Source organism: Phragmites australis, chromosome 13 (assembly GCF_958298935.1).
Source record: "Phragmites australis chromosome 13, lpPhrAust1.1, whole genome shotgun sequence".
NCBI classification, from domain to species: domain Eukaryota; kingdom Viridiplantae; phylum Streptophyta; class Magnoliopsida; order Poales; family Poaceae; genus Phragmites; species Phragmites australis.
This window is the reverse complement of record NC_084933.1, coordinates 14,380,070-14,395,640: the sequence shown is the minus strand read 5'-3', so window position 1 is coordinate 14,395,640 and position 15,571 is coordinate 14,380,070. Positions and strand designations below refer to the sequence as shown.

Genomic DNA, 15,571 nt, shown 5'->3' with positions numbered 1-15,571 from the left:
ATGCATGGTGCGGTATTACTCTGAATGTATTCAGGACTCCTCGTCCAAATATTGCATTATAGGGATAGTTGATATCAACCACATCGAAGGTGATATCCTCCTTTCGAAAGTTTGACCCTTCGCCAAATGACATCGGGATTGCTATCTTCCCTAAAGCATTGATTGCCTTTCCCCCGAAGCCTAGTAGCGGGGACCCAGCCTGGTGAAGGTCACTTCGCTGCAAACCCATCCTGTCGAAAGCATCAGCAAAGATGATATCTGCCAAGCTTCCGCCATCTATCAGAATTCTGTGCACTTCATTTCCTGAAATGTTTGCCGTAACCATGAAGGCATCCGTATGTGGGTAATCTAGAACCCTCATGTCCTCCTGTGAAAAGGTAATGGGCACATCGGACCACCTTGAATGGGCATAAGTTGGCCCTACACCAACATGGTTAACTCTTCGCACATATTCTTTTCGCTGCCTCTTCGATTCTGTTTCCTGATTGGATCCTCCAGAGATTGCCAACGATTACTGTGCTCATCGATCTGCTGGTTTCCCGGGGGGGGGGGGGCTTCGTTGGTCTTGGTGGAGGCAGAGGTAGCTCTCCTTGGAAAGCCAACTGGCTAGCCGTCTAGTCTGGCGGGGTATATTGGTGTGTCGACGTAACCATTGGTCGCCACTGGTTAGCGAACGTTATGCTTGGGTTGCGGGTTTGATTGTTTTTCCACGCTTCGCCTTGCCTGAAATGTGTGGCATGATGCACGATTCTTGCATGATCGAAGGATTGTTTTGCTAAGATTTCTTTCATGGCCATGACCTATGGGCACTGTTTAGTCCTATGACCAGCACCTTCGCCATGTAAGTCCCCACGGTCGGCACCAACTGTTGAAACCTAAGTCCCCAGACAAGGAAGGCCTTCGATCTAGAGGGGAAGCCGAAGGCTTCGAAGTGTGATATGTATCAGAGGGTGAAATAATCTTAATTCCTCTGTCACCTCAGTTACAGTGCTAACCTATTTATAGCCTGTACTCAACCACTCCACGCTAGGATTTACAGTTTCACCCCACCAACTGCCACATTCCTGGCATATTCGGGGGTATTATGGTACCATCAAATACATCTGCACATTTACAACTATACCATGAGCTGGCCACAACTTGTGCTCTATTGTAATTTCATGCCTTCTGATACCCAGTCCACCCTTGTCATGCAACATCACCTCGACGACATGCTGACGGTTACCAACAATATGAACTCTATGTGACTAGCCCTTCTTGCTCTTCTCTTCCATATAAGATGTTATCTTCCCCGTGTACACCCTTTGCGGGTTGCCTATATGTAGCACAGCCTTACTGTAACGCTCTCAAAGATACCACTGTGTTTCATGAGTAACTCCCTCCACAATTGCCACAAATAGCAGTGACCTATTCCCCTTCATTACCCAATTGTAAACCTCGATGAGGTTAGTTGTCATAATTCCATAACGTGGACCATCGGTATCCGCAATGAGTGCCTATTTCTCCAGTGATTCGTGTTTGATCCAGTCAGAGAAACAATTAACCCTCCTTCCACCATTTCTTCTCCTGGTCACACTCTGCGGCTCAAGTGGTAAAGGCTCAAGGCCCTCAGGCTCCTCCTCCCTCGGTACAGCTGGCTTCTTCAAAACTTCATCCATGTGCTTACCACTTTGTTTATCCAACTCTTCCCACAGTCCATCAAACTTCCTCTTTTGATTTTGCTTGCACAGCTTCTTAAATAGATACACCAACCTCTCGCTCCTGAATTGTTTGTAGAAGTATGCTCTGAGATGCTGCATGCACCAATGGCTATGCAAATCTGGCCACGGTAATACCCCGCCCGCACCACTCTATAATGTGTTGATAGCGTTCAGCAAGCTAGCATGACAATCATGGAGTACACACACGTTAGGCCTGTTACCAACAACACCTCTCTTAACCCACTGCAAGAACCACAACCAACTATCCGTAGACTCGTGTTCGACGAATGCAAAAGCCAAAGGCACAACCTGGTTCTCACCATCAACCCCGATAGCTGTGAGTATCTGCCCCTTGTATTTGCCTGTGAGGAATGTTCCGTCCACGTACATCACCGGCTGGCAATATTGGGATGCCTCAATCATACAGCCAAACGATTAGAACGTTCGCTGAAGGACTCGATCTCCATCCTAATTGACAAAATCATGAGTAGCAATGCATGTGCCCCAGTTCCTGCCTTGAATAATGTCTAGCAGTGAAGGTAAGTTGTGATATGAGTTCTTATATGTGCCAAACCTCTTCTCTATCATATGAAATCTCGTACCTAAATATGGTGTTGATAGCATGCATAACTCCAAACGGAGACATACTAGTCTTCTTCACAATCTCTGGGTACATTACATTTGCAACATAATCAGCGCTCATGTTCCTATACGCGCACAGAGGCCAGCTTAAATTATAAGTATGTGGCTTAACAATAGACGCTAACCATATTGTGTCACACCTCGGTAAGAATCCATGAACTCGCTAAGTGCAACCTTCAGCTAAACATTTTACATCGTATGTTCAAGGATTAGATATTACCACCTTGAACTCCCTCGCCTCCGAGAAACACCATCTCTTCACTGCATACTGCAGATAGATCTTGTCATAAAACATCTGGTCTTTGGTCACCACGATGGAATCATACTCCCATGCCGACTTGTGTCCATCATTCACCGTCAACTTCTCCAAAGCAAAATTCATCCATTCTTCCGGGATACCTGCACCTGAGTCCACAAATGTGTGAAACTCGTTGTTTTCTTCCTCCATCTGGTCCACTAGTGCCTCGTCCTGCTCAACCGGTGTAGCTCAACCGGTGTACTAGTCTGTAGGGGTACCTCCAGAACCACACTTTCCTGTACCTTCTCATGGACAGTATTTTCACCAACAACTTCTACGATGCTAGGTCCAGCTTTTGTAGACCCAACATCGCTCGCTTCTATAAGGATATAGTGGGAACAACCATATCTCAACCCCATTGACATAAATTGTTGATATTGCTTCGAACATGTAACCTCCAAGAGCTCCCTCTGCCAGCCGGTTTCTCGACGTCTAGGAATCAGAACCTTCATCATCAACCGCTGATGTGCCGGACTAAGTTGCAACAGATTATACAGCCAACCTAACACTTGGGACAATTGAATCTCTCCCAGACTATCTAATTATGTGTCCACATACTGAAAGTTACTGAGATCCACCCCACTGTCATAATGCATGACATATCCAGGGCCGTAAAAAAATCTTGAACCCCACTATGGTCGATATACCTGATTCAACAACTATACTATACTCTGTTAGGTTAAATAATTATAATCAACATACAACAGCTACGACCACAAAATCTATCCAATCTCATCACTTGTATTCTACATAACCATCAAATATCACCGCTAACATACTCTTTCAATTCACACTATACCATTCTAAATATATTGCTGTCAAAAATATTACTCCATTTCTATTCTAAATATCCTGCAGCTATAATTTCTAACTAATTCTACTTCCTAACTACTCTAAATTTCTAACTAATTCTAACTATTTAAAAAAAGAAAAATATATATCAGCACCACTCTGCCCACCGCCCGAAGCCGCTCGCCCGTCGCCCTGCGCCTCTCGTTGCCACCTGCTCGTTGTCGCCGCTCATCGCTACCCGCTGTGTATGGTCATGCGTGAGAGAGAAATCGCTAACCGTGGAATATATAAAGGCATGTCGGCACGCAAAATACCGATAGGCCTAACGTGCCACTATCGGCATTCCAAGTGCCGACAGACCATAATGTGTCACCTGTCAGCATTCGGAATGCTGACAGGCAACTACGCTCCACGCAAAACCTACGCGACACCCTTGTTTAGCCGAGCCCGTAACCTGTTGGTATTCTTACATGCCAACAGGTTCCCAAGCCCAGCGCCATGCATGTTATCGGTATTCTTGTGCCGACAGATATCTATTTTTGTAATTTTTTTAATTTAGCTATTATTTTTTCAAATTTTAATAAAATAATATTATTAAAAAAATATTCCAGCCACATATGAATTACTTATTTTACCGTAATCTAGTGTCCCATAGTCTAAAGATCTAAACCTTGTGTTGAAAATCTCTGCATTTTGCACATGGAAATTTGATTTCTAGGTGAGAGTTTGGAACCCCACTTGAATTGAAGTTTGCAATATTATTCTGAAACCGAAAGTTTTACAATTTTATTTGGATTGGCACGACTTTTCAAACTAAAACGAATTGAACGTCCCCAAATGAAATCCCACTAAAATGGTAAGATGCTCCACCCGGCAGTGTTGTGTTTCCAAATCTGTTTTGGATGTTGGGGGGGGGGGGGGGGGGACGTGTCTGCAGTCTGCTGCTTATTGGCTTGGAAGAGAAAAACGTGGCAAAACTGTAGTACAAAAATACTATTCGAAATTTCGAATCATGTAATGTGCATGCCTAGGAAATGGAAGTACGGTACGTGTATCGTTCTTGTGCGAGGTAGATCATTCAAAAAAACAAAAGGAGATGAAAACTTTGGCGCAAGGCACAAAGACGCCACATAAACGTGACAGCCGATCGATCACTCGTCCATTTACGTAAATATTCTGCAAACCTAAAAGTTAGACACGATAATATCAAACATAAACTTAAATTATAAAAAAATATATATACGTCTGGAAGTGCTATTGGACTACCAAATGAATATGTCGAAAATGATATTATAGCTTAATTTTAGATAGATTAAAAAAGAGAAAATTATTTGCTAATTTTCATACTAATTTATTTATTTATTTATATTTAAATAGATTTATATCTTAGCTAGTAACGAGACGGAGAAACTGAAGGACGAACGTTTTTTTATTAGATAAAAAGAGAGTAGAGAGAAAAAATGACACGAAAACTAACTTTTTTATTTAGCAGAGATTGATTTCGCTCTACACATTATTTGGAGGTACCGGGCAAACGACGGCGAAACTTTTCTGCCTCATCCACAAGAGGCCTGCATGCAACGAACTCGACAGTTGCAGCGTCTTAACTACCTAGTTACTCCCGTTTGATATCTGAGCTCTGCAGCGACGCTGGCTGGAGCACCCCCTTCGCGCCGGTGACCTCCAGGAACCTCTTCGCCTTCGCCTGGTTGCCCCGAGTGCCGGCGGTGCGACGATAGAACACCCGCTGGCTCAAGTCCCCCACCTCCGGCGCGAGCATCCGCCAGAGGAACAGCGCCCGGTACCACATTGGCACGGTGAGGTGGCGCCGGCCGCGGCACACGGCGTCGACGATGGCCTCGGCGCACCGCTCGGCGCGGACCACCGGGAACAAACCGACCTGAGCCTGATCAATCCAAACACATGGTTTAAATTAGGAGTTCAGACTTCAGAGTAGTTTGCATTAAATCCTTAAATATTCCCTTCAAAAAAATTAAATCCTTAAATACATCATATATAGATCTAGCACTCACATCCCTCATGTCTTGGTCAACTTCCACCGTCCCTTCCTTCGACAGGTGCTTCCCCTTGGTCATCTCCGACTCGATCCACCCCAGAGTCGCGATCGTGATGCCGACCTCATCGCGGAGCTCAATTCGCAGCGTCTCGAAGAAGTTCAGGACGGCAGCCTTGCTGGCCTGCAATGATTTTTCAAAGTTGAAGATCAGGTCATTCTGCACGCAAGCTCATAGTCTACACAAGAAAAGAAAAAAAGGTTGCACATTGTCGATAAATGTACATTGTAGAAGCTCATTCTTGGCATTGCCAACACCGCCGCGGCCGAGGAGTTGACGAAGATCTTCCCACCGCTCTTCTTCAGATGAGGAAGAGCGTGGTGAGTTGGATAAACTGCGCCCCAGAAGTTCACGGCCTGCAGCACGAAGCCACGAACAGATCAGATATCCAGAACCATCAATTGGAGAGGCAGCTTGACCTACATTGTCTAGAATTGAGTTGAGAAACACAACTGATCCTCATTCACTCTGAGGAGTCCAAAGAACAGGGGATTAACCGTACCAGAACTTGCTTGAAATCAGCAACATCTGGTACTTCCTCTAACCAACACACATTTGCTACACCGGCATTGTTCACAAGATGATCCACTACAAGAAGGACGGAAGTTAAATATCAAATCATGTTTGTTTTTTTCATTTGCTGTATCAGTATAGAAAACCAGTCAATAGTCATATATAGCTTACGCCGGCCAAAGTGTTCGACTGTGGTCTGGACAAACCCCTTGCAATCCTCTGGATTTGCAACGTCCCCTGCAACGACAAGAACGTCCGGTGAGCCGGCATCCTTCGCCTTTGCAGCCACCTCACGCAGGCTTCCCTCCCTCCTCGCCACTAGAGCAAGTCTTGCTCCCTTCTTTGCGTACTGGTAAGCTATTTGCTGGAATACAGAAGCATGGTCAAATAATTTTCCTACCCCATTCATATTTCATTTCAGACTTTATCTGTAGTTCAATGCAAATATGCAGTGACACTAGAATTTTACCATGCATTATTCAGTATGTCTTTTTTGAGTGAAAATTATTCAGTATGCCTGATACCGCAGCTTATAAAGATCTGTAAATTACTTACCTCTGCATTTGGAGACATGAAATTTTGCTTTGTAATAAAAGTTTTCAATGTCAAGTATATAAACGGTTTCACCAGAGATAGGCGTGCAGAAAAACTGGCATACCTCGCCGATGCCGGAGGAGGCGCCGGTGATGAGCACGACCTTCCCAGCGACTTTCTCCGGCGTGACGACAGCGAACGCTGACGTGGTGAGCTTGTAGACGTAGTAAGGAGGGAGAAAGATGGCCAAGAGCACGAGCGACCGTCGCGCCGCCCAGTCCATGAAGGTGTTGACGAGGTCCGTCGCCGGCGTCTCGCTGCGCAGGATGGTGTACCCCACCTTCAGCATGCTCAGCATCTCCATGGCTGCCCGCCTTCTCCTGCTGCTCACCTCTGCACTATTTGGTCTTGTGCTACAATCCTGTGTCATGTGAGAGAGACGAGATGGAGAGTGGAGCTCCATGGACCTGCATGTGTCCTCCCAGCACGACACGTCACAGAGGGCTGGGCACGTGGAATGGCGTCCTGGAGGCGGAGAGCTACCTGTGAACTTCTGAACAGAACAGGTGGCCTGTGATCAAGTCGGCAGCGCGAGAGAATAAAAATGTTGACACAATACTCCATATGTGGCCTTTCTTGGGAAACTATTACAGTGTAATTTTGTGTGAAACGTGTTTTCCAAACAGATCCTACGTTTACTCGTTTGGAAGAGAAAATTATCAACGGTGATGTTTTTGAATAATTGAGAGATGAAGCATCTAAAGGAGGAGTAAAGGCAATGGGTGTATCTCGTTTCATACAATTCATGAGGAACAATGGATCTAGTGCCCTAAAATCTGTACAATCATGAATGTACCCACAAGAAGGATGTACAGCAAATGCCTACTTTGTATGTATTTACAGGATCTCACCAATGGTACAAACACAATACACATGGCCTAGAGAATCAAACTTCGGTCCATCTCACCTGGAAGCAGAGGAGGGCCTGAAGGACATGCAGATGGGTGGCTCCACTCCCAGGATGGACAGAACAGCAGAAGGGATGCTCCAGACCCCATCTCCACAGATCAACCCGGACGCCACTGCCACTGCATAACCATCAGCCTCCTCCCGGTTCATATTCTGCCAGGCGAACAAGATCACCGTGCCTATGAACATGTCCACGCCAAAATAGGCGCCGACGTAGAATGGCACGGCCATTGCCATCGGTATGGGGATGAACCTAGACACATTTGCCGGTGTCATGTCCTTGAGGAGGCAGATGGCCAGTGCGAGGATGAAGGCAGCACAGCAGATCTCGAGGCAGTGCGATGGCAGCGCAGAGAAGCCTTCGATCCCGAGAATGGCCATCTCCCTGAACATGATGGCGAAGGGGGCCTTGTACTCGCCATCAGGGTCGCCGATGTCAAAGGCCGTCCAGAAGAGCCACAGTGTGAGTGGGGCTATGATGCACCCAAGCGCGATGCCGATCAGCTGGGCGACAAACATCGACCGCGGCGAGGAGAGGGTCAGGTACCCACTCTTGAAGTCCTGCATGAGATCAGCTGTGGAGCAGGCGATTGACATGATGATGCCACATGCTGCAAGGCCGGCAATGACGCCACCATCACTGCCAACGAGTGAGGCAAATGCAAAGAGGGCGATCTTGCCATAGGTGGGAGCGAGGTTCAGGTTCGTGAGACCCATCCCGTAGGAGTTGCAGAAGGCAATGGCAGGAGCAAGGAAGTAGCAGAAGAGGACAAGGTACCACTTGAGTTGGGGAAATATGATGGGCACAGAGGTGGTGGATATTGCTGCGAGTACAATGTAACCAGAAGCAGCAAACCAAGGAGATATGCTATCTTTGAGGAATACCTCAGTTTGTAATTTCTCATTTGCTAATTGTTCAGAGCTTTCATCATCTGCAAAAATACCATGAGACTAACATTGGACAAATAACTAGGGAAGATGGTATGCTGAAAGCAATAAAAGTATAAAACACAATATGCATTAAAAGCGAAGAAGAGGTAAGCATTTTGTAATAGGGAATAGGAAATGACCTATATATATTGTACAAGTAATGCTCTCATGCCACAAATTCATCTCACAGCATGTGGTGAACGCATTGCATCACAACTAAGAAGTAACATGTTACCTTCCAGAGCTCGAACAGGCAGATCATGTTGTTTTGATTGCACATTGCAGAATTCCCTAGCAATGATGACAAATATCTTAACTAAATTGTAGAGGCCATCTCCAAGTATGATAGAAATGGCTATGAAGACCTGCAGGAATATGAGGAAATCAAGCATGACGGCATGACCACTTAAATAATATTGCAGGTTAAAAAATCATTATCCAGATCCATGAAACAGAAGTCACTTGCAGAGACCCATGTGCATTAATCATACTGACTACTAACAGCAGGACAGTAGTTTGCGAGAGAATCTCATAAAAAAGAATCAATTTTCACATATAGCTGCAGATTCAGCTAGCGTGATTGCAACAGAAGAGAAAAAACACTTATTGAATACAAAGAAAACAGGAATATACCTTGTACCCATACAGGCCCCTGAAGTCACTGTTACTAAGGTTATCTGGGTACCAGTGTCCAGCTTGTGCGCTGATAAATGGCCAAAGAAAACCCCAAGATATGACTGACCCAAGGAAAACCGAGCAGTTCACAATATGGGGGGAAATAAGACCAAACCCAACATAACTAGGACTGAAGTTGAAATAAAACCTGCCAGAATACAAAAAAGAAAAGTTCAGATAAAATGATGTTTTCTTGACTTCCTCACACATCTCATATATTATAGGACTTGGGCATATCTATATTATGGTGAGTCAATCAATCTTAAGTCTTCCTTGATGAGCATTAAAAATCTTGAGAAAATACAGCTATCTAAGCAGCCTAATGACAAAATCACAATGCTGACTTAGATAAAAACACAGCTCAAAAGAAAATGCTGAATAAAAGATCTATCCATAATAAACACATCGGACAAATACCATTCATAGGTTATCACAATCAACCAGTAAATTGATGTGGACAATCACAGCAATAACTATGTGATGAAAAGTTGGGAGGGGGGGGGGGGGGATGGTACTATGAGAACTTACGTATTCTTAAAGGCATCAAGCCCAAATGTGGGGAAATTGCCAAAACCACAAGAGTCACCAACACCACTAAAGAACCACTTAAAGAAGCTCCAGCCAAAACTAATGCTCATGTACTTTACAAGACAATGTACTTTTTTCCTGCAAAATAATAGAATAACACAAGCATGTGAAATCAGAAACATAACTTTAGAACTCCTACAATCATATATGGACATGTGGCAACATTTGTTAGGGTACAAAATAACCACACTGTCTGCACATCGGTCCTTTGGTGCTGACACCAAAGAGCAAATGGGCCAAGCATGGATGTGGCTTAACAGTGTGCAGAGATAAAGTATTTGATCCATTCCTGTCTAATTTCTAATAGATACAGTTTAGTATATCTGTTTTTTAGCCATATAGATCGTATTTGTTCCTTTTTTCATGCATTGGGAATTGTCTAATTCACAGGTTTATGTATTGTTTTTAAAAAAAATCATTAGTATGTACGATATGCAATCATGCTTTAACTCATCAAGATACATATTCTTGTGGTTGGTTCTCTAGTAAAAAGAGTTCTTGTTTCTGAATCAGTGATGAAATACTTGCAACCATGAATCACAAAAGGCATGATGTCCTTATTTCATCACTTAGGTGAGTACCTGTTGCCTTACCCTGCATGATCACCTTCTGTTTTTCCATGCAAGCTATTAATCATCAGAGCTGTAGCTGTCGCACCAGGGAATGCAAGCTTGTAATCAATCACCATTACCTGCAGTGACAAGTTTCAAACCTGTTTTTAGGAAATAGCAACACACCAGATTAATAACTAAGGGCTAAAAGTGTGTGAACATCTTGAGTGGTTTAATCTTAAATGTATAAACATGTACTGAACAATTATGAAGATAAAGCTGATGAAAATGTGTGAGCACAATGTGAATATCATCATTTCTTTCTTATATCCTCCTCTTGCAAGATTTTTCAAGAATAAAAAAGGTACCTTCCGCAGCACGACAACGCTAAATGGCCCGAGGAGAGCAATGAGGAACAGGAAACTGATCATCCAACCAAGTGAAGGATCTCTAACATCCTTGGCTCGATTGCCCGGATAGTCTGGTCCCACAAGCTCATAAGTCTTCCTGTCCATCGCAAAGATGTACGAGGCTGAACACCCTACAAAGAATAAATGTCCATTAATCACACAAGAATTCACAGTAAATTGCTAAAGCGAAGACAACTTGAATTGTATTAACAACTTGAAAACTAACCCAAGCATACGCTTTCGCAACATGCTGAGCAACAATGTGACATTTTGCCTCTAATGACAATTCACGCTTTTCGCAGCGTACGCAAAAATCAACTGAAATGAGGGGACATAAGTGATAATTCACACCCTAGTCACGTACCGCTAAAGGCGAGGCCGGCGCAGGCGATGGCGCATGTTTGGATGACGGTGTTCTCCTGCCTCGTGAACGGACATCCGCCGCCAAACCCTAGCCTCTCGGCGGCGGCCCGCCACGCGGTCGAGAGGAAGAAGGCGAGGAGGCCCGAGGCGACGTTGAGTGCCGGGATGACCCCGACGGTGAGGTTGAGGCGGTGGATCACCACGCACAGCAGCGCACCCAGCGCCGCCGCGACGGCGACGCCCCGGAGGGTCAGCTGGTCCCGCCACGGGGGCGCCGGCTCGGGCGGGAAGGTGGGGGCGGGGACGGGTATGCCGAGCGGGGAGGCGAGGGTGTGAGGGGCAGGGGGAGGTGGCGTCGGCGGCGAGGTCTCCGGCGGCATCTCCGGCGAGGAGTAGGGGGTAGCGCTTCAACTGTTCAAGCTCAACAAAAGACATTTATAAAAAACACTTCTCCAGAAGAATATACTCATATCGTTTTAATGTTCAATCTCAGAACACAAGATATTGTTAGCCAAAACGTCACTTATTTTTTCATTGTAGGGACTAGGGAGTACCTCCTTAATCACTTGACGATTTTTTAAAAATAATATTAATTTAATAGAAAACTGTAAAAAAAACAGTTTTTGAAAAATTGCTAAAATAGTACCCTGTTGGTAGGCAAAATACTGACAAGAAATCTATCGACAGGTGAAATATCGATAGGTACATATTGTCATTTGGACCTTCTATAAGTGGTGAGCCTCCGCTTTAATTCTAATTGGCAGTGCGATAGAGTATTTATCGACATGTGGCATGCCTATAGGTCCTGTCGTTACTCCATGTAGCGACAGGCCATGTAACGATAGATACCCTGTATAATGGGCGAGGGGAGTCACCCATTTGATCTTTTCAATTCCAATGAGTAGATCCACGAGCACGTGAGAGAAGAGAGGAGATGAGAATAGGAAGGGAGGAGGAGGTTTAAAAATTTTAGAAATAATTTTAAAATAGTTTAGGAATTTTATAAATAATTTTAGAGTCATTTCAAAATTTTAGAATAGTCTATAATAGTTTAGAAAATTTAGAAATAATTTAGAATAGCTTATAAATTTCGTGTAGTTGTAGAAATTATAGTGTGATTTATTAATAGTTTTAGGAATATTAGCGTGATTTAGGAATAAATTTTGCATGATTTAGGAAAAAATTTATATAGTTTAGGAATACTTTTTGGAATTGTTGGAATAATTATAGAATAATATTGGAACAATTTTAGTATGATTTACGAATAAATTTATGAATTGGAACAAATTAACATATAATAATATGATTTTCGACCACGGGTGTTAGGAGACATGATTTTTAGTGTGTATTATCGAGAATGATATGTTCAACAATGCAAGAGTGGGGTAGATTTAAGAAATTTCTTGGGTGTGGAGGTTGATCTCAATAATCCTAGTGAAATACGACGCAATCAAGTGATAGGGATGTTATATGATGTGTTGCACATTCGTCTGTCGGAGTAGCGTTTGTCGGTCAGGATTATACTACCTAAGTGATATGCAACTGGGTGGAAGTGGGATATACAGGAGCTTGAAAATACAAAGTAGTGGAGGAAATTTGTGAGGTTGGGGTTGGAATGGAGTTTCTGACATGTCATACTCATAGGAGGGAGAATGATAGGTTTTGGAGAAGACGAGTCAAGTGCCCCCGTGGAGGTGGACAAAATTATGGCAACAACAAAACAATAATATGTGGCTACTAAGTCGGTGATCAAGGCTGAGGCGCAAGATTTAGATGATGAACAATATCCCTCCCCATTATTCGTCGATCAAGGTGAGGACAATGAGGAGGTTGTGGAGTAGATGGAGTTAGATAATGAAGATTTCCTCAAATTTCTTGATGGTGGTGAGTAAGACATGGAGAAGGATGTGTTGGGTCAATAGAGTAACTTTTCTATGGAGAGTCTAACGGTGAATGATGGCCATAATTCGTCCTGGTGCCCTGTTCGGCTTCAGCTCACTTTGTAGTGCTGATAGTGGCTTTTGGATGACAAGGAGGAACCTCGTGTTCCACATCCATATCGAGCCATACAAACTGGACCGTGTTCTCCGGTAGTTCGGGGTGTACCAAGAGTTTCCTTGGCTGAGGGTGCATCATTTGCCAGATGCCATTCAGAAGTAAGTTGTATTTTGCACTACAGTTTGATTAGTATTTTTTTACTTAAATATGGTGACATAATATTTCTATTTTCAGGCTATCAAGGAAGGGGTTTGGTATGCAGCACGAAGCTACGTTCACCATGAAGCCGCAAGAGTGGGTGGATGATTGACTGCAGGCTGACACAGACTTCTACAAGCCTACAGGGCCTTACGACCCCTCAACGTACCTGACAAACCTCTGTTGGTTCCATGAGGCCACGCGGTGGAGGTGCTTCCAGGAGCAGTAGAGTGGGCTTTCCCACCAGGCCAGTGTTAGCGACACGTTCGCCATGCGCCCTCCTGCCGCATATAATGAGTTGGTTAGTATGCCAAACATCTATTCATCAATTGTAAAATATTCCATAACTTCTAATTTTAACTGAGCTATAGATGAACATCTGTGAGAAGGTGGGAGACAACCTACTTTCCCTACCATACCAGGTGAGCTAGGATACACCAAGAGTGGACTAGCCTGAGCTGGTCATATGTCTACATCGCCTTGCACGGCACTGTCATGATGCCATACGTCATTCTCCCTATCGTGCAAGATGTGATGACGTGGTTGAGCCATCTAGGATGTCTCCACCACCACGTACTCCGTTGAGCCCCTCACCTATGCAAAGGGGACATTGTCCTAGGTGCCACAACCTAGGCTCACTTTTGTGTCGACACCAGGGTGGATAGGATCCTTACCAAGTATGTTATATCATTTTAACAAAATTGATTTCCTTGTATTCGTGTTTTTGGCTCTTAAAAATAGTGTTTCTAATGACAAGTTCACAATGGCAGTCGAGAATGTTCTTACCTACTACTACTTCATTGGGGGACCTATGGCCAGTCCAGATGACTGGCTCACGAAGCCCCATAGCCTACTCAGGAGGATGCAATCACCCCGACAGCTGCGGCTCGCCTTAGATAACCACCAGACCACTTGACGTATTCAATGGACCAGATATGCCACCGAGTTAGAAGAGGATCGCACAACCACTGATAAAGGTCCTCATAAGCCCGATCCCTTGCTTCGCTCACAGCTCTTTGCGGTCTTATTTGCCACTTTGTACTTCTCTATATTGTTTGCACTCTTATCAAGGTGTAAGCATCTAAAATATTCTTTCTTCTCCTTGATAGCCTTCTGAACATCCTCTTTCCATCATCAAGTGTCTTTAGTTTCGCACCTGCTTTTTTTATCACCCCAAACACCTCTGAAGTTACCTTTCTAATGCAAGTTGCATCTTCATCCACATATCATTTTCATTTTCTCCTTCCTTCCAAGAGCCCTCGTTAATAACCCTCTTCTTAAAATTTTGTGTTGTATCTTCTTTGAGCTTCCACTTCTTCCCATTGAACACGTATGCGGAAAAGAAAGTCAGCCACCACAAGCTTATGTTGAGAGACAACACATTATCCAAGTATCACCTTACAATCTAAGTAAGTATGTATATCCTTTTCTCTTGCAAGGACAAAATCAATCTTGCTAAAGTGGTAGACACTACTAAAAGTCACTAAATGAGATTCTCTTTCTAAAGAAGGTGTTAGTTATTATCAAGTCGTAAGCCATAGCAAAGTTCAAGAGATATCTCCCTCTTGGTTCCTACTGCCAAACCCAAAGCCCCTGTGCACCCCCTCAAACCCTATACTAGATGTATCTGCGTGGCCATTAAGGTTCTCCTCCTATGAAAAGCTTATCGCTAATAGGCATAATAATAACCATGTTATCTAAGTCTTCTCGAAATTGCATCTTGACACACTCATTGTGACCTACTTGAAGGGCATACGAGCTAATAACATTCAAAACCAAATCTCCAACATCCAGCTTAACAAGAATAATCATATCTCCTTGCCTCATGACATCCACCACTCTGTTCTTGAGGCTCTTCAAGATACCAAATCCATTTCTATTTGTGGTCCCTGTGTACCATAGCCTGAAGCCAGTATTCTCCACCTCCTTCACCTTCTGACCCTTCCATTTAGTTTCTTGAACGCATAGAATATTTACACGTCTTCTAACCGATGTATCAACTAGCTCTCGCAACTTACATGTTAGGGACCCTACGTTCCAACTACCTAAATATCCTACTTTGCTTGGCTAGCTTCCTTACCCTTTGCACCTGTCGAGACAAATGCGAAGACCTTGGTCATTTTTCACTACACCCAGGTGCTAATATAGCGCGCCACTAAGGATGCGACGACCCAATCATTGCCTACTTATCACCATATTCGAATCAAGATACGACGTGTTACCAAGGGGGTGATGGTTCGGCCCTTGCCCATTTAACACCACACCTAGGTTCAGATATGGCGTGTTGTTAAGAGGGTTACACCATAATGGATTTCTTTTGGGTTACATCTTCATA

The 15,571-nt window shown here is 44.0% G+C and overlaps 2 protein-coding genes across 2 annotated transcripts; both read right to left on the bottom strand.

Moving 5' to 3' along the window:
* Positions 1-4,886: 4,886 nt before the first annotated feature.
* Positions 4,887-7,209, bottom strand: LOC133887730 (11-beta-hydroxysteroid dehydrogenase 1A-like). The gene is made up of 6 exons (XM_062327696.1): positions 6,679-7,209; positions 6,192-6,384; positions 6,010-6,095; positions 5,732-5,863; positions 5,466-5,630; positions 4,887-5,338 (listed from the first exon to the last, which is right to left on the bottom strand). The coding sequence occupies exons 1-6, from the start codon at positions 7,015-7,017 to the stop codon at positions 5,048-5,050; spliced, it is 1,206 nt and encodes a 401-aa protein (XP_062183680.1). The 5' UTR covers positions 7,018-7,209; the 3' UTR covers positions 4,887-5,047.
* A 111-nt stretch (positions 7,210-7,320) lies between these two features.
* On the bottom strand, positions 7,321-11,500 carry LOC133887727 (probable metal-nicotianamine transporter YSL5). The gene is made up of 7 exons (XM_062327694.1): positions 11,042-11,500; positions 10,636-10,808; positions 10,310-10,407; positions 9,657-9,794; positions 9,087-9,276; positions 8,689-8,818; positions 7,321-8,455 (listed from the first exon to the last, which is right to left on the bottom strand). The coding sequence occupies exons 1-7, from the start codon at positions 11,418-11,420 to the stop codon at positions 7,518-7,520; spliced, it is 2,046 nt and encodes a 681-aa protein (XP_062183678.1). The 5' UTR covers positions 11,421-11,500; the 3' UTR covers positions 7,321-7,517.
* Between the last annotated feature and the right edge of the window lie 4,071 nt (positions 11,501-15,571).